Genomic DNA, 19,311 nt, shown 5'->3' with positions numbered 1-19,311 from the left:
CAGGCTCCTCTGTCCATGGGATTTTTCAGGCAAGAATACTAGAGTGGGTTGCCATACCCTCCTCCAGGGGATCTTCCTGATCCAGGGATCGAACCTGGGTCTCCTGTGTCAACAGGCAGTCTTTTCCACCAAGCCACCCCGGAAGTTCAATAATTACTTTAACCTAAAATGACCTAAATAGACCAATTAAAAGACAGAGATTGGCCTAATGGAAAAAAAAGCATAACCCAACTGTTGCTGCTGCTAAGTCACGTTAGTCATGTCCACCTCTGTGCAACCCCATAGACGGCAGCCCACCAGGCTCCCCCATCCCTGGGATTCTCCAGGCAAGAATTCTGGAGTGGGTTGCCATTTTCTCCTCCAATGTATGAAAGTGAAAAGTGAAAGTGAAGTCGTTCAGTCACGTCTGACTCATAGTGACAACACGGACTGCAGACTACCAGGCTCCTCCGTCCATGGGATTTTCCAGGCAAGAGTACTGGAGTGGGGTGCCATTGCCTTCTCCGATTACTCAACCATATGCTGTCTATAACAAACTCACTTTACTATTTTTTAAAATATTTATTTGACTGCACTGAGTCTTAATTGCAGCACACAATATCTTTGATCTTTGTTGTAGCCTGTAGGATCTTTAGTTGTGGCATGCAAACCCTTAGTTGTGGTATGTGAGATCTAAGTCCTTGACCAGGAATTGAACCCAATCCCCCTGCAATGAGAGCACAGAGTCTTAGCCACTGGCCCACTAGGGGAGTCCCTAAACTCACTTTAAATATAAGAATAAAGTCAGATTAAAAGTAAAAGGATGGAAAGATAAATCATGCAAAATTAATCAAAGGAAAGCGGGAGTGGCTAGAGTAATAGCATATAAAGTAAACTTCAGAGCAAAAAAAATTATCAGAAACAATTACATTATAAAGTGATAAAAAGGGTCAGTTCATCAAGAATATATAGAAATCATGAATGAATATGCAATATACAACGGAGCTGAAAACCATGAAGCAAAAACTGATTAAACTTTAGGAAGAAATAGGTAAGTCCACAATTAGGTAAGTTAGAGACTACAGTATGTTTCTCTGAACACTTGATAGAATAACTAGACAAAAAATCAGCAAGGATATAGAAGAATGCACCAGCACCACTGACTAACAGATTCTAATTAACATTCATAAACCACTCCACCCAACAACAGCAGAATACACATCCTTTTAAAGTGCCCACAGAACATATACCAAGACAGACTGTATGCTGGGCCTTATTTTTTAAGAACTGGGATCATACAGAGTGTGTTCTCCATCCACAATGGAATCAAATTAGAAATCAGAAAGATAACAAGAAACAACATACTTCAAAGTAATCCACGGGTTGAAGAAGTCTCAAGGGAAATTTTTAAAAATATGTTGAATTGAATGAAAGTGAACATAGATCATATCAAACTGTGTAAGCTACAGCTAAAGTCACACTAACAGGGAAAAGTTTAGCACTAAATTTAGCACTAAATTCATACAGTAAAAAAGAGGAAAATAATCTCAAATCAATTATTTAATCTCCCACTGAGAACACACAGGAAAAGAACCAAATAAAGCAAGCAGAAGGAAGGAAATAATAAAGATAAGAGCAGAAATAAATGAAATTGAAAACATAAAAACAATAGAAACAATAAAACAAAGAGCTGATTCTTTGGAAAAAGTAATAAAATTAACAACCTCCTAGCAATACTGACAAATGAGAGAGAAGACAAAAAATTACCAACATCAGGAATGACCAAAAGGACCTCACTGTAGAACATGTAAACATAAAAAGGATGATTAAGTGAATTCCACAAACAACTCTACACACACAAATTTGACAACTTAGATAAAAGGGACTAATTCCTTGAAAAACACAAACTACCACAACTCACCCAATATGAAATAGATAATTTGAATAGCTGTGTAACTACTGAGAAAATTGAAGTTGTAGTTTTAAAACTCCCCCAAAGAAATTTCCAGGTGGTTTCACAGAGAATTCTACCACACATTTAAAGAAGACTGAAGACAATCTACACAATACCTTGCAGAAAACAGAAAAGGACAAACTATCCAATTCATTTTATAAGCTAGCAATACCCTAAAAACCAAAGAAGGACAAAAAAGAAAACTATAGACCAGTATATCTCATAAACTTAGATGCAAATATTCTCCACAAAATACTAGCAAACCAAATACAACAATGTATACATAGAATTACACAGCACAACCAAATGGTATTTATTTCAGCTGTGCAAGGTTAGTCAACAGTCAACCATCAATCCAAAAAAATCAGTCAATGCAATCTACCACATTAACAGGCTAAAAAGAAGAAAAATCACATGATTATATAAATCATTGCCAAAAACAAAACTTTGCCAAGAGTCAACACCCTTCATATTAAAAACTCTCAGAAAACAGGAATAAAGGAAAACTCCCTCAACTTTATAAAGATCATCTACAAAAAAACCTACAACTGACGGCATACTTAGCAGTGAAAGACTGAATGTTTTCCCCCTAAGATTAGAAAAAAGGGAAAGATGTCTGCCTCTACTACTCCTGTCCAACATAGCATTGGAAGTTATATTCAGTGCAAAAAAGGCAAAACAAGGGAATTTGTTTCTGATGCATATTCATCAGAAAGGAAGAAAATAGAACTGTCCCTATTTGCAGATGATAAGATTGTCTAGTTCAGTTCAGTTCAGTCGCTCAGTCGTGTCCGACTCTTTGCGACCCCATGAATCACAGCATGCCAGGCCTCCCTGTCCATCACCAACTCCTGGAGTTCACTCAAACTCATGTCCATCGAGTCAGTGATGCCATCCAGCCATCTCATTCTCTGTCGTCCCCTTCTCCTCCCGCCCCCAATCCTTCCCAGCATCAGAGTCTTTTCCAGTGAGTCAACTCTTTGCATGAGGTGGCCAAAGTACTGGAGTTTCAGCTTTAGCATCAGTCCTTCCAATGAACACCCAGGATTGATCTCCTTTAGAATGGACTGGTTGGATCTCCTTGCAGTCTAAGGGACTCTCAAGAGTCTTCTCCAACACCACAGTTCAAAAGCATCAATTCTTCGGCGATCAGCTTTCTTCACAGTCCAACTCTCACATCCATACATGACCACTGGAAAAACCATAGCCTTGACTAGACGGACCTTTGTTGGCAAAGTAATGTCTCTGCTTTTTAATATGCTATCTAGGTTGGTCATAACTTTCCTTCCAAGGAGTAAACGTCTTTTAATTTCATGGCTAAGGAATCTACAAAAAAAAAAACAACACTCCAAACTCTTAGCACTAACAAGTGAATTCAGCAAGGTATCTTGCAGGATGCAACATAAATGTACAAAAACCAGTGGCATTTCTATATACTTCCAATGAACAAATGGACACAGAAATTAAAAATACAATACTATTTATATTCACTCAGAAAAGAAAGAAATACTTAGGCATACATCTAAGAAAGTGCATGTAGATTTATATGCTGGAAACTACAAAATGCTGATAAAGGAATTCAAACAATATCTAAATGGTAAGATGTACCATGTTTATGGACTGGAAGACCCAGTGTAGCAAATATGTCAAGTTTTCCCAAATTGGTATATAGGTTTAATGCAATTTTTCTCAAAATTCCATCAATATTTTTTCAGATATAGACTATTCTTTAATTTATATGAAAAAGCAAATAATGAAAACATTTTGAAATAACTAAAACAACTTTGGAAAGAAGAAGAATAAAGTAAGAGGAATAAGACTACCTGATTTCAAGACATTATATAGTTACAACAGCCAAGAATATGTGTGGAGGGAATGACACACAGATTCACGGGAAAGAACCCAGAAATTGGTCCACCCAAGGATGCTCAACTGATTTTTGACAAAAGTGTAAACGCAATTAAAAACATGAAACATAGCTTTTTGAACAAATGTGCTAGAGCAATGGGACATTCGTAGGCAGACATACACATACACATACTACAAAAAAACTAAGCCAAAAGCAAACAAAAAAAAAACATGACCAAAGTTTCAAAACTTAGGGGGAAACAGGAAAAAGTCTTAGGGCCAGGCAAAGACTTCTTGGACCTAAAGCACAATCCATAAAAAGAAAAGTGGATAAATTTGACTTGATTACAACTATAAACTTTTGCTCTGCAAAAGGTCCTGTTAAGAGGATGAAAGTACAGGTCATAGAGGGATAGAAAGTATTTATAAACCAGACGTCAGTACTTAGAACACATGAAGAACTCGTAAAACTCAACAGTAAAAAAGCACAATCGGTTAGAAAATGGGCAAAAGACATGAACAGATATCTCACTGAAGAGGATATACAGATGGAAAACAAACACATGAAAAGATGTTCAACACCACTAGCCATTAGAGAAATACAAATTAAAAATCACAGTGAAATACCACTACATATCTATCAGAATGTCTAAAATAAAAAGTAGTGGTAAGGCCAAACACGGGCAAGGATGCAGGAAAACTACATCATTCATATATATATTGCCAGTGGAAATGTAAAACGGTACAGCTACTCTGGAGAGCAGTCTGGCAGTTTATTGAAAAACTAAACAGACAGCTACCATATGACCCAGCAATTATACTCTTGGGCATTTATTCTAGAGAAATGAAAACTTACATTCACATTAAAAATTTGTATATAACTATTGGTAGCAGCTTTATTCATCGGACAACTGGAAATAACCTAGCGCTTCTTCAGTGGGTGAATGGTTAATTACAGTATATCCATATCATGAAATACTGCTTATCAATAAAAAGAAATGAATTATTGATACATACAACAATCTGGATGAGTCTCTAAAAATCATGTTGAGTGGAAATAAAAGCCAGTTCCCACAGTTTACGCACTATATGATTCCATTTATACAACACAGATTATTGTTTGCTGGGAGTCAAGTAGTAGTGTGGCTATAAAAGAGAAACATGAGAGATCCTTATGGTGGTGAAAATGTTCTGTATCTTGACTACTGTATCACTACCAATATTCCAGTTGTGACACTGGCAACATATTACCTTTGAGGGAATCTGGGTAAAGGGTACACAGGACCTCTCTGTATTATTCCTTACAATTGCATGTGAGTCTACCATTTTCTGAAAATGAAACATTTAATTAAAATATCACCTGTGTGGTTTTTCTCTGATCTAAATCCTGATTGATGCAACACACACTTCATCAAACTGGGGAATTTCTCTTTTCTTCCTAGTTTTATGAGAATTTTAGTTAGAGTAGGTGTTGATTTTGCCAACTACTTTTTTTTTTCCATTTATTGAAAGCAATCACATGGTTTTTCTCCTTTTTTGGTGAATTATATTGTTTGATTTTAGACTATTAAGCCAAGCTTGCATTCCTGAGATAAATACTACTTCATGATGATGTATTAATTCTTTTACACACTGCTAAATAAATTTGCTAATATTTGCTTAGGAATTTTGTCTACATTTATGAAATGTCTTTCAGACACCTATGAAAGTGATGTGTTATTAGCTTTAAAAATTAAAAGAGACTTGAGCAAAAGTAATAATATATTAAAATTTGATAAGCCTGGATGGTGGGTAAATAGTAATTTGTTATTTTATTCTCTATACTTTTCTGTTTTCTTTTCATTATTTCAATTAAACAATCTTTCATTGCAGTTTAGAAGACAGATTCAGAGGATATATTGAGGACATAAAAACTGGGTTCTGTATGCTATTAGGATTACAGAGGTAGAATAGCTTTGTGTAACCTCTTCACATAGCCTAACAGATAGTTGTGCTGTGCTGTGCTAAGTTGCTTCAGTTGTTTCCAACTTCCAACTCTTTGCAACCCTATGGACCCTAGCCCACCAGGCTTCTCTGTCCATCAGATTCTCCAGGCAAGAGTACTGGAGTGGGTTGCCATTACCTTCTCCAGGAGATCTTCCTGACCCAGGGATCAAACCTGCATCTCTAAAGTCTCCTGTTTTGGCAAGCAGGCTCTTTACCACTTACGCCACCTGGGTACTCAGTAAAAATTTATTGAGGGGCTTCCCAGGTGGCCTGAGTGGAAAAAACCCTACTGCCAATGCAGGAGACATAAGAGACTCAGGTTCGATCCCTGGATCAGGAAGATCCCCTAGAGGAGGGCACGGCAATCCATTCCAGTATTCTTGCCTGGAGAATCCCATGGACAGAGGAGCATGGTGAGCTATAGTCCACAGGGTCACAAAGAGTTCGACGTGACTGAAGCAACTTAACACACACACACACACACACACGTTTATTGAATGAATTTAGATTTGTGTAAATCACACTTCCATACAACATAATGGATACTGTGATCCAGATCCACCCCCAGGATCTAGTCAGTCATCCTCCCTGTTTCTGGGAGTAGTTGCTCATAACTCCTAATTCCTCTCTGGGAATTGCCGTCTTCGAAAGGAAACAGTCTTGCCAAAAGTCACAGTACCCCTCCAGATACAGCCTCAATCACTGATCAATGCAAGGATATAAATTTCTCACTCCCTTCCTTAATTTGGAATAATTCTGAAAGGTCCTCCCAGGCTCAGAGCATTCTTTGGGATTGGCAGAGGCTTCTGATGAGATAATTTCACAACTCAACCTCTCTTTCTGCCCAATCCTGCTTCCATCACTCCCTTACAAGCTTGGCCTTGACAGTAACTTCTCCCCAGCCCACCCCAATTAACCTCCTGAATGTTAATCTCACTCTTCCTCAGGGAACTCCACTCAGGATACACGTTATCCTATTTTACATTTCTTTTCATAGCAGTTATCAATATGTGAAATAACGTTATTTATTTAATGCTTTGATATTTGCTTATTGCTGGCTGTAAGAATGTAATAGTTACAGGGCAGATTTTTTTTTCCATACAGGGTGCACTACTATATCAAGCACCTAGGGCAGGGCCTGCAGAACACCAGTAGGCCCTAAACACTGGTTGTTGGACTGAATTAAATGAGACACACCTTGCATTGCATTCAGTATCACAGTAATCCAAGTCTATGCCCCAATCAGTAATACTGAAGAAGCTGATTGGTTCTGTGAAGACCTACAAGACCTTCTACAACTAACACCCAAAAAAGATGTCCTTTTCATTATAGGACACTGGAATGCAAAAGTAGGAAGTCAAGAAATACCTGGAGTAACAGGCAAACTTGTCCTTGGAGTACAAAATGAAGCAGAGTAAAGGCTAATAAAGTTTTGATAAGAGAACGCGCTGGTCATAGCACACATTCTTCCAACAACACAAGAGACTACTATACACATGGACATTACCAGATTGTCAATACCGAAATCAGATTGATTATATTCTTTGCAGCCAAAGATGAAGAAGCTCTATACAGTTAGCAAAAACAAGACTGGGAGCTGACTGTGGCTCAGATCATGAATTCCTTATTGCCAAATTCAGACTTAAATTGAAGAAAGTAGGGAAAAGCACTACACCATTCAGGTGTGACCTAAATCAAATCCCTTATGATAATACAGTGGAAGTGAGAAATAGATTCAAGGGATTAGACCTGATAGAGTGCCTGAAGAACTATGGACAGAGGTTCGTGACATTGTGCAGGAGGCAGTGATTAAGACCATCCCCAAGAAGAAGAACTGCAAAAAGGCAAAGTGGTTGTCTGAGGAGGCCTTACAAAAATAGCTGAGAAAAGAAGAGAAGAGAAAGTCAAAGAAGAAAAGGAAACATATACCCATTTGAAAGCAGAGTTCAAAAGAAAAGCAAGGAGAGATAAGAAAGCCTCTTTCAGTGATCAATGCAAAGAAATAGAGGAAAACAATAGAATGGGAAAGACTAGAGATCTCTTCAATAAGATTAGAGATACTAAGGGAACATTTCATGCAAAGATGGGCTCAATAAAGGACAGAAATGGTATGGACCTAACAGAAGCAGAAGATATTAAGAAGAGGTGGCAAGAATACACAGAAGAACTGTACAAAAAAGACCTTCACGACCCAGATAATCACAATGGTGTGATCACTCACCTAGAACCAGACATCCTGGAATGTGAAGTCAAAGGGACCTTAGGAAGCATCACTAGTGGAGGTGATGGAATTCCAGCTGAGCTATTTCAAATCCTAAAAGATGACACTGTTAAAGTGCTTCACTCAACATGCCAGCAAATTTGGAAAATTCAGCAGTGGCCATAGGATGGGGAAAGGTCAGTTTTCATTCCAATCCCAAAGAAAGGCAATGCCAAAGAATGTTCAAACAACCACACAATTGCACTCATCTCACACGCAAGTAAAGTCATGCTCAAAATTCTCCAAGCCAGGCTTCAACAGTACTTGGACTGTGAACTTCCAGATATTCAAGCTGGATTTAGAAAAGGCAGAGGAACCAGAGATTAAATTGCCAACATCTGCTGGATCATTGAAAAAGCAAGAGAATTCCAGAAAAACATCTACTTCTGCTTTACTGACTATGCTAAAGCCTTTGACTGTGTGGATCACAACAAAGGTGGAAAATTCTTCAAGAGATGGGAATACCAGACCACCTTACTGCCTCCTGAGAAATCTGTATGCAGGTCAAGAAGCAAGAGTTAGAACTGGACATGGAACAACAGATTGGTTCCAAATTGGGAAAGTAGTGGTCAAGGCTGTATATTGTCACCTTGATTATTTAACTTCTATGCAGAGGACATAATGCGAAATGCTGGGCTGGATGAAGCACAAGCTGGAATAAAGATTGTCGGGAGATATATCAATATATGCATCTCAGATATGCAGATGACACCACCCTTATGGCAGAAAGTGAAGAGGAACTAAAGAGCCTCTTGATGAAAGTGAAAGAGGAGAGTGAAAAAGTTGGATTAAACCTCAACATTCAGAAAACTAAGATCAAGGTATCCGGTCCCATCACTTCATGGCAAATAGATGGGGAAACAATAGAAACAGTGAGAGGGTTTGTTTTGGGGGGCTCCAAAATCCCTGCAGATGGTGACTTCAGTCATGAAATTAAAAGAAGCTTGCTCCTTGGAAGAAAAGCTATGACCAACCTAGACAGCATATTAAAAAGCAGAGACATTACTTTGCCAACAAATGTCCATCTAGTCAAAGCTATGGTTTTTCCAGTAGTCATATACGGATGTGAGAGTTGGACTATAATGAAAGCTGAGTGCCGAAAAATTGATGCTTTTGAATTGTGGTGTTGGAGAAGACTCTTTGAGAGTTCCTTGGACTGCAAGGAGATCCAAGCAGTCCATCCTAAATTAAATCAGTCCTGAATATTCATTGGAAGGACTGAGGCTGAAACTGAAACTCCAATACTTTGGCCACCAGATGCTAAGAGCTGACTCATTTGAAGAGACCCAGATGCTGGGAAAGACTGAAGGCAGGAGAAGGGGACGACAGAGGATGAGATGGTTGGATGGCATCACGGACTCGATGGACACGAGTTTGAGTAATCTTCTGGAGTTGGTGATGGACAGGGAAGCCTGGCTTCCTGCTGTACATGGGGTCGCAAAGAGTCCGACACGACTGAGAGACTGAAGTGAAGTGACCTTACATTAGGTATCAAAACACTTCTCAACAGCCAGTAACAAGCATTTAGGGGCGGAGGCTCCGAGTCCCCGCCCCTCGCTCCAGAAAGGAGGCGGGGCCCTGCAGACGCCGCGGCGGGCGGAATGTTGCTACCAGCGGTACGAGTGGTGTGGCTGAGTCGGGTGCCCTACGCCGAGCTGCTGGCGTTGCAGCAGCGCTGGCTGCGGCGGCTGCAGGCCGAGCCAGGGACTGAGGCCGGCGCGCTCCTGCTCTGCGAGCCCGCGGGGCCTGTGTATACCACCGGGCTGCGCGGCGGTCTGACAGCCGAGGAGACGGCGCGACTGCGGGCCTTGGGTGCCGAGGTGCGCCCCCTTGGCCGGGGCGGCCTAGCCACCTTCCACGGCCCGGGCCAGCTGCTGTGCCACCCGGTACTCGACTTGCGGCCCCTCGGCCTGCGCCTGCGCGCCCACGTGGCGGCGCTGGAGGCGTGCGCCGTGCGCCTGTGCGAGCTCCAGGGCCTGCCGGGCGCCCGCGCGCGGCCCCCACCCTACACCGGAGTTTGGCTGGGCGAGCGCAAGGTCTGCGCGATCGGTGAGCGCCTCGGGGCGGGGCCTGGCGGGCCGGACCAATGGTGGTGACGGCAGAGCTCCGGGCGGGAGCGGGTGTCACCGGCGCGGGCTTTGAATCATCTGCCCACCGCCTTTACGAGTTTCTAAGTTCTTCCTCAGTGATACCTTCAAAACCAGAAGGGCACGTCAGAAGTCACGTGGTTCAACACACTCATTTTTAGAAATGGAGAGACACGAGAAGTGAGTTGCCAGGTTACTTCACAAAATCTGGACAATAGGGTGAAGTTTTTTTTTTTCAAACTTTTTTTTAAGCATCGGAATCTTTTTTAAAGGACATTTCTGTAATGTCCATAGTAAGTGCAGCCACTGTGGAGCCACAGGCGTCTCCTCTCATTTTGTCCCCCTCCCCTGATCTGTGAACAACCCCTTGGGTGCTCTAGAAACAGAATTGGAAAAGCAGTGGTCTAGTCCAGTTTCTTCATCTCACTGAGGGCCATCATGAAGCCTGGGGAGGGAGGGTGCCTATTCTAAGAGCCGTTGGTTTGCCTTGCAGGTGTCCGCTGTGGAAGGCACGTTACGTCCCACGGCCTGGCGCTGAACTGTTCTACGGACCTCGCGTGGTTTGAGCACATTGTGCCCTGTGGGCTGGTTGGGACAGGCGTCACTTCCCTGAGTGAGGAGCTCCAGAGGCATGTCACTGTGGATGAAGTAATACCACGTTTCCTTGAGGCCTTTAAAGAGACCTACAAGTGCACGTTGACCTCAGAGGACAGCCCCCGCTGAAGGGTGTTTATATTATCTCACCCTGGAGGTCTTGGAAAGCACTGCACCAGACTTTGAGTTACTGAAACCCAGATTCTAGAACTGGCCCTGTCATTCCCACATCATGAGACTGTGGACAGTTCATGAGCTCTGGGCACTTGGTTCCATATGTATACGGTTTATTTATATCTTCCCAATCTACCTCAGATATAGATATGAAAACATTGTGAAAAGCATAAATATAAGGCATTAGCACTACTGTCGACACCCATTTCTCAGCTCAGAAAAGCTCAGGTATCATAGGGTGTCATTTCTCAAGTATTTCCTCATACTGTATTTAATTGGGAAGTATGGGCTCCAGTTCCTTTGATTTTTGTAAGAATCATTTTTCAGGATCATCCAGGTGAAGGTGATGTGATGTGGATTTGTTTTTCATTCTTAGGAGACGTGGGAGCTTTCTGCAATAACAGGGAAAGGGAAAGGCTTATTTAAATAGTAATATGGGATTCTGTCTTCCTGGGTTGGATTTCTCAAGCCTGATGGCTTTTTTAGTTATGTAACCTGAGCTAGGCCAAAGGCTAGGGGAAAGAGAATAATAATTTCTGACCCTGTACAAATGCCAAAAATTGTTTGTTTATTTTTTAATATGAGATCTCTATAAAGGTTGTATGTTAATTATCTATAACAAGTCACCCCAAAGCTTAATGACTTAAAAGAATAAACATTTATTATCTCATATACTGGGCTTCCCTGGTGGCTCAGAGGTTAAAGCGTCTGCCTCCAATGTGGGAGACCCGGGTTCAATCCCTGGGTCGGGAAGATCCCCTGGAGAAGGAAACGGTAACCCACTCCAGTATTCTTGCCTGGAGAATCCCATGGACGGAGAAGCCTGGTAGGCTACAGTCCACTGGGTCGCAAAGAGTCGGACACGACTGAGCGACTGAATGGAATGGAATGGAATTAGCTGAGTGGTTCTGGGTCAGTCTCTTCTGAGATGCAATCAAGATGTCAGCTGTCAGGGGATGTCCCTGGTTCTCCAGTGGTTAAGACTCTGTGCTGCCAATGCAGGGACCACAGGTTCGACACCTGGCTGGGGACCTAAGATTCCACATGCTGCATGGTGCAGCCAAAAGATTAAAAAAAAGAAAGATGTTAACTGGGGCAGCTCTCATCTGAAGACTTGACTAAGGCTGTGGAATCAGCTTCCAAGATGACTGACTCACATGCTTGGTTGGTACTGGTTATCACCAGGAGGCCTTAATTCCTCTTCACTCTATGTTATTGTTCAGTCGCTCAGTAGTATCTGACTCTTTGCAACCCCCCATGGACGGCAGCACACCAGGCTTCCCTGTCCATCACCAACTCCCAGAACTTGCTCAAACTCACATCCATTGAGTCGATGATGCCATCCAACCATCTTGTCCTCTATTGTCCCCTTCTCCTGCCTTCAGTCTTTCCCAGCATCAGGATCTCTTCCAAGGAGTCAGCTCTTTGCATCAGATGGCCAAAGTATTGGAGCTTTAGTTTCAGCATCAGTCCTTCCAATAAATATTTAGGATTGATTTCCTTTAGGATTGATTGGTTTCATCTCTTTGCAATCCAAGGGACTCTCAAGATTCTCCTCCAATACCACAGTTCAAAAGCATCAGTTCTTTGGCACTCAGCTTTCTTCATGGTCCAGCTCTCACATTCATACATGCTACTGGGAAAACCATAGCTTTGACCAGACGGACCTTTGTTGGCAATGTCTCTGCTTTTTAATAAGCTGTCTAGGTTGGTCATAGCTTTTCTTCCAAGGAGCAAGCTTTTTTTAATTTCATGGCTGCAGTCACCATCTGCAGTGATTTTGGAGCCCCCCAAAAATAAAGTCTGTCACTGTTTCCATTGTTTCCCCATCTATTTGCCTTGAAGTGATGAAACTGGATGCCATAATCTTCATTTTTTGAATGTTGAGCTTTACGACTCTTTAGTTCCTCTTCACTTTCTGCCATAAGCGGGGGGGGGTGTCATATGCATATCTGAGGTTTTTGATATTTCTCCTGGCTATCTTGATTCCATTTTGTGCTTCATCCAGCCCGGCATTTCGCATAATGTCTTCTGCATAGAAGTTAAATAAGCAGGGTGACTATATACAGCTTTGATGTACTCCTTTCCCAATTTGGAACCAGTCTGTTGTTCCATGTTTGGTTCTAACTGTTGCTTCTTAACCTACATACAGGTTTCTTAGGAGGCAGGTAAGGTGATCTGGTATTCCAGTCTCTTTAAGAATTTCCCACAGTTTGTGGTGATCCACACAGTCAAAGGCTTTAGCATAGTCAATGAAACAGATGTAGATGTTTTTCTGGAATTCTCTTGGTTTTTCTGTGATCCAGCGGATGTTGGCAATTTGATCTCTGGTTCCTCTGCCTTTTCTAAATCCAGCTTGAATATCTGGAAGTACACAGTTCATATACTGTTGAAGCCTGGATTGGAGAATTTTGAGCATTACTTTGTTAGTGTGTGAGATGAGTGCAATTGTGCGGTAGTTTGAACATTCTTTGGCACTGGCTTTCTTTGGGATTGGAATGAAAACTGACCTTTTCCAGTCCTATGGCCACTGCTGAGTTTTCCAAATTTGCTGGCATATTGAGTGCAACACTTTAACAGTATCATCTTTTTGGATTTGAAACAGATCAGCTGGAATTTCATCACCTCCACTATCTTTGTTCATAGTGATGCTTCCTAAGGCCCACTTGACTTTGCACTCCAAGATGTCTGGCTCTAGGTGAGTGATCACACTATCGTCATTAACTAGGTCATTAAGATCTCTTTTGTATAGTTTTTCTGTGTATTCTTGCCACCTCTTCTTAATATTTTCTGGTTCTGTTAGGTCCATACCATTTCTGTCCTTTATTTGTGCCCATCTTTGCATGAAATGTTCCCTTGGTATCTAATTTTATTGAAGAGATCTCTAGTCTTTCCCATTCTGTTGTTTTCCTCTATTTCTTTGTATTGGTCACTGAGGAAGGCTTTCTTATCTCTCCTTGATAATCTTTGAAACTCTGCATTTAGATGGGTATGTGTTTCCTTTTCTCCTTTGCCTTTCTCTTTTCTTCTTTTCTCAGCTATTTCTAAGCCCCCCTCAGACAACCATTTTGCCTTTTTGCATTTCTTTTTCATGGGAGTGGTTTCACTTTATAGGGCTGCTTGAATATTCTCATTGCCTGGCAGCTGGCTTTCCCCAGAGCAAGTGATGCCAGAAAGAGACAAGGTAGAAGCCACAATGTCTTTCATGACCCAGCGTTGGAAATCACATGGTCATTTCTGCAGTCTCCTAATATTTGAGCCCTATTTATTCAGTAGGAAAGGACTACACAAGGGTGATAGGAAGTGTAGATCATTAAGGGTCATCTTGGAGACTGGCTACCACAGGCAGTTAGGGTAGAAGGAGCCTTGAATAAGAAGTCTGGCAACCTCAGTTCCAGTCCTGGCTCTGTAAAACAGTAACCAACAACATTCAAGATGGCGGTTGCTTCCTGAGGGACTGCAGGGAACAGAGCTCCCTGCTGTTGATTGACGTTTACTGGAGGTAAGCCACCAAAGTGTTCATTTGTGCCACAACTAGTGAAGCCTTCACCCTTTAGAGCCCGTACTACACAAGAGAAGCCACCACCATGATAATCCTGCTCGCTGCAACTAGAGGAAGCCCTCGCACAGCAGTGAAGACCCAGAGCAATCATAAATAAATGAGTAAATAGTTAGGATGGTAAATTTAAAAAATCCAACAGTGGAGCTGCAGCTGGCTCCTGAACAAAACCAGAACTTGTAGTCCTTAGGAACCCACATGATCTCTTCTGTTCTCTGCCGTGCTTCCTGGTGTGTTTACCTCATTCTGTCTTATTCCAGTCCAGCTTTCTCTGGTTCCCAGGCCACGTGGTAGAAGATGGCTTCTGCTGCTGTTACCCATGTATGTTGGAGTAGAGTCAAGGAAAATCCCCAGGTTTCTGAATGCTAGAGGTATTGCTGGAACAGAGAATACTGGATGATGACCAAGTTTGGAGAGGATGATAATGAGTTTAGTTTTTGATGAATCATGGTTGAGGTACTTGTGGAAGATTCATGTGGAGAGGCGCAGTTGGGTCTGTGGATCCGGAGCACAGCTGTCATGAGTGACAGTTTATGTCTGGAAGTCCAAAGAGAGAAGGGGAGGGCAGAGGGCTGATAAGTGTGAGGTGCAGGCCAAGGAGACCGAGAAGTCTAGGCAGAGATGTAGCACGGGACCCAGAATGAGACAATACGCCGATCTCGTTCACTCTTCTGGCTGCATAGCAAGATAGAGAGGTTTATTTTACGGATGAAAAAACTGGCTTGGGAGGCTGAGTGACTTCTATGAGGTCATGCACTTAGGGGCAGAGTCAGTCCCTGGCCCCTAAGCTGGGTCTTTCCGCTCTTGCACAGCTGTCTCTGAAGGGTGAGCAGGGAGAGCCAAGGAGGTCTCTGGGCCTGTGGAACTGGGTCAGGCCACTGCTGCGGGTTCCTGACTCCCCTTCCTTCCTGGTCAGAGCCCACCTCCGGTTTCCCACCGGGGCCCTTCCTCAAGGAAGGAAGCTAGGCATACGAAGGAGGGTAGTTAACACCCTGGCTTTCCCACCTCCAAAAATTCTCTTCTTGTTTATGCAGAGTCTTTTCCTCATAAATAAACAAATCTTCCAGGGTCTGGTAAATGAGTACCAAGTGCGAGGACGTGACCAACTGCAGTGACTTTTCCAGCATCTTGTTCCTCAGCAAGGCTGGCAGGAAACCAAACAGGACCTGCTTTGGCAGTGTGACCAGGTGCACCTCGCTTCATGAAAAAAGCCTCTTTCTGAAAACCTTTATGGAAATCAGATATTTGCAATCAATATGTGATTTTTTTCACTAAATTTTAATTTATATATTATCACACCATATTATAATAATAGCTATACAGTTTTAAAAAACAAGGAAAATTTCACTCCCACCTAAAAAATATCCTTTCCATTTGTGTGTGCTTCCAGTACTTGATCATAACCCAACATCTTTTATTATTCTAGTCCATTATTCTGTCTTATAATTCTTTTATTATAAAGTATTATGTGGAAAAAATTTTGTATACTCTTTTAAACCAAACATAATATTACAAACATTTTCCCACATTGCCAGATAGTCTTTATATTTTTAATGTCTTAGTCTTATTTTTATTTCTTTTAAAACAAATCTTCTAAAAAATATATCAGTAATACATGCACATGGAATAAAGTTTAAAAGGTACAAGCAGGCTTTCCTGGTGGTTCAGTGGTTAAGGCTCCAAACGCTCAATGCAGGGGGCACAGATTTGATCCCTGGTCAGGGAACTGAGATTCCCACATGCTGCATGGGCAGCCAGATAAATAAAAGGTACAAAATGCTACTACTTAATTGTAAATCTTACTCCTATCCCTTTTCCCTGTAAACCCAGGCCCTTTCCTAGAGGCTTAAATGAATATACCATACACACATCCCTGTACTTTGGAAATTGCATCAGGTCAGTATATAAAGAACATCCTCATTTTAAAAATGACTATGGAGTATTCCATTCAGTGGGTTTATCACGACTTCTTTATCTAATCCCCCATTAATGATATTTAGATTATTACTAATTCTTTCTTTTACAACTAAAGCTACAGTGAGAATCTAGGACTTCCTTGGTGGTCCAGTGGCTAAGACTCTGAGCTCCAGTTGCAGGGGGCCTGGGTTTGGTCCCTAGTTAGGAAGCTAGCTCCCACATGCCACAGAAAAGCTCTCCCATGCCACAGTGAAGATCAGAGACGCCATGGGCCACAACCAAGACCTGGTGCAGCCAAATAAAAATAAGTGTATGTGTGTCTGCATGTCTGCATTTTGTAACGCACGTGGTGAGCACAGAGTGTGCTTTTCTAGAAGTGATTTTCTGAGTCAAAGGATATGTGCATTTTTATTAGATATTGTCACATTGCCTTCCATAAAACTTGCTAATTTATATTCCCATCAGCAATGTACAATGCCTGTTGTATTTGAATTTTAACTGTTTTAGCATCTTAGAGTTTTTCATCATTAAAGCTTTTTATTATAAAACCTTTCTAATGTACAGCAGTGAATCCCATGTACCCATCATTCAGGTAAAACAATCAACTCATGACCAGTATTAGCTTATCTAAACCTGGGCCCATTTCCTGCCTCCTCCCTGATTATTGTGAAGCAAGTCACAGATACCATATTATTTCATGAATAAATGTTTCAGTATGTATTCTCAAAATACAAGGACTCAAAATATAACCACAATATATTAACACATATAAAAAATACATCTTCAATATTAACAAATATTCAATTAATACTCAGATCTCTCTCTCTTCGCCCCTCCCTCTTCCGATAGGTGATTTGTTCAAACCAGAATTGAAACAAAGTCTACACACTGAATTTGGTTCATAAAGCTCATAAATGTCTCTTAAGTCTTTTTTCACCTGTAGGTTCCTCCTCCCTCTTTTGAAAATCTTTTCCTCCTGTATTTCCTGAAGATTAAAAAGTAGATCCTGATATTTGGTCTGATTCAGGTATGATTTTTTTTTTTTCTTTTTAAGCAAGCCTGCTTCATAGGTGATGGTGTGTTTTTACATCAAGTGGCATACAGTATCTGTTTTGGGGTTTAATTTTTTTTTCCTCTTTCTTGTGATGGCTAGACCCTAGATCTATTATTTTATTGAAAGTGAAAGTTGCTCAGTTGTGTCTGACACTTTGAGACACCATGGACTATACAGTCCATGGAATTCTCCAGGCCAGAATACTGAAGTGGGTAGCCTTTCCCTCCTCCAGGAGATCTTCCCAACCCCTGAGTCTATCATTCCTTCTTCATTTACGAGTAGGAATACGTCTATAGAACCGGCAGCTTCAAAAGAACTCAGTATGACCTGTAGCATTAGTGTTATCAATATTAGCATTTTATTAGCTTATTGTTTTGTCCATTTTCATTAAAATGTGTACTTAAACACTGTATAAAAGAGTAGCTTTTACAGCTGCCTTGAAGTTTAAACTGCGTTTAAATTTGAAACATATTTAGATTATTAGCACTGAGTACTTCCTTTAAAAAAGGGGGTTCATACATCATTCAAGAGACACTGGCATAAGACTACAGTGTTACATTTTTTCAATTTATCTAAACTGTGAGCTTTTTTAAGCCAGAGACTCTTTCTTTGTTTTGTTTGGTCTTTGTATCCTACCTTGTGAAAGGAAACAGTGGTTCAATGACTTGTAGTTATGAGGAATTCCCTGTAGACTCCCCTTCAGTCTTTCTGTTGACAAACGTCAGTGTCTATTCTATGAAGGGGTCATCCCAGCCCCACTCACACAGCCCCGGGTGTAGAGCATTCTTTATAGTTCTGATTGTTAGAAAGTTTTCTCATCCCAAACTGAAACCTGCCCCCAAGCGTCATAATTCTGCCCTCCTGCAAGTCCTCTTCTGAGAGCCCTTCCCTGGCTGCACCCTGCACCCCGTCACTTGTTTCCAAGTCTGAGCCTGTCCAGACTGTGAGCTCCCCAGGCAGGGACTATAGTTGTATCACCCATGGCCCCCTCAGGACCAGCCCAAGGCCTCACATGCAGATGCCCAGTAATGCCTGTTGAGTCAGCAGATGAGCTCTATCCTCTAAGAGCAATCTCATCTTCTCATTACACTTTTCTGATTTTTCTGCTTTTCATAAAATATGGCCTCCAGACTCTACCCCACTGCCCTCATCTCAACAGGGTCCACTTGGCTAACATGCCCTTAACCCGTGTTGCTTGAAGATAACACCCCTGGTGTAGTCTGGCCAGTGTGTGGTGTGTTACTGGGGACATGGAGATATATCAGACTTGGTTCCTGTCTTCAAGCAGTGTCACTGGGGACTGGGGACTTGGAGACACATCAGACTTGGCTCCTGTCTTCAAGGAGCTCACAGTTTTGTGGAGGAGACACACCAGTAAAGAATGTTCACAGCAAGCAGTTATAAGGACCATGAGAGAAGTTTGCGTGGGTACTGTGGAAGACAGAAGTGAGTAATTAACAGGGAACAGGGGAAGAAAAGGCTCAAGAGACTCCTAGGTTGTAAGAGAAAAATCTAGTTCTAACTCAATGAAAAACATATCTTAGATCTGGTAACTAGAGAGTCTGGGGATAGACATTAGCACAGATTCATCCCTGGAGTAGGAAATGGCAACCCACTCCAGTATTCTTGCCTGGGAAATCCCATGGACAGAGGAGGGAGCCAGTCAGGCTTTCTTCACCCCTTTCTTCACTTTCTCCACCTTCTCTTTCACCCATTGCCCAGAGGAGACTGAAAAGGAATGGGAGGACCCCACACATCTGACTGTTGCCACTGCCTCTGCTTGCTCCTCCCACTTGCCCCGCCAAGTGCTCACACACTTCTTCACCTATCAAGGGCCTCGCCTCCTTGCTCTTGAGTTTCCATCTGGGTTGGTGCATAAAGAGGCACCATAGGGTGGGA

General features: G+C 41.8%; 1 protein-coding gene across 2 annotated transcripts; it reads left to right on the top strand.

The window, feature by feature from the left end:
- Positions 1 to 9,618: 9,618 nt before the first annotated feature.
- LIPT2 (lipoyl(octanoyl) transferase 2) lies at positions 9,619 to 17,209 on the top strand. Of its 2 annotated transcripts, none has more exons than XM_055423668.2 (2): positions 9,619 to 10,076; positions 10,608 to 17,209. In XM_055423668.2, the coding sequence occupies exons 1-2, from the start codon at positions 9,629 to 9,631 to the stop codon at positions 10,835 to 10,837; spliced, it is 678 nt and encodes a 225-aa protein (XP_055279643.1). In that variant the 5' UTR covers positions 9,619 to 9,628; the 3' UTR covers positions 10,838 to 17,209. The 2 variants fall into 2 exon arrangements, with proteins under 2 accessions (XP_055279643.1, XP_088699313.1); XM_088843187.1 differs by having other exon boundaries at positions 9,619 to 10,063; positions 10,608 to 10,793.
- Positions 17,210 to 19,311: the final 2,102 nt, after the last annotated feature.

This window comes from Moschus berezovskii, chromosome 14 (assembly GCF_049115385.1).
Source record: "Moschus berezovskii isolate FMDL1 chromosome 14, NW_MosBer_1.0, whole genome shotgun sequence".
NCBI classification, from domain to species: domain Eukaryota; kingdom Metazoa; phylum Chordata; class Mammalia; order Artiodactyla; family Moschidae; genus Moschus; species Moschus berezovskii.
Note: the sequence above shows the minus strand (reverse complement) of the source record. Positions and strands in the feature narration are given on the sequence as shown.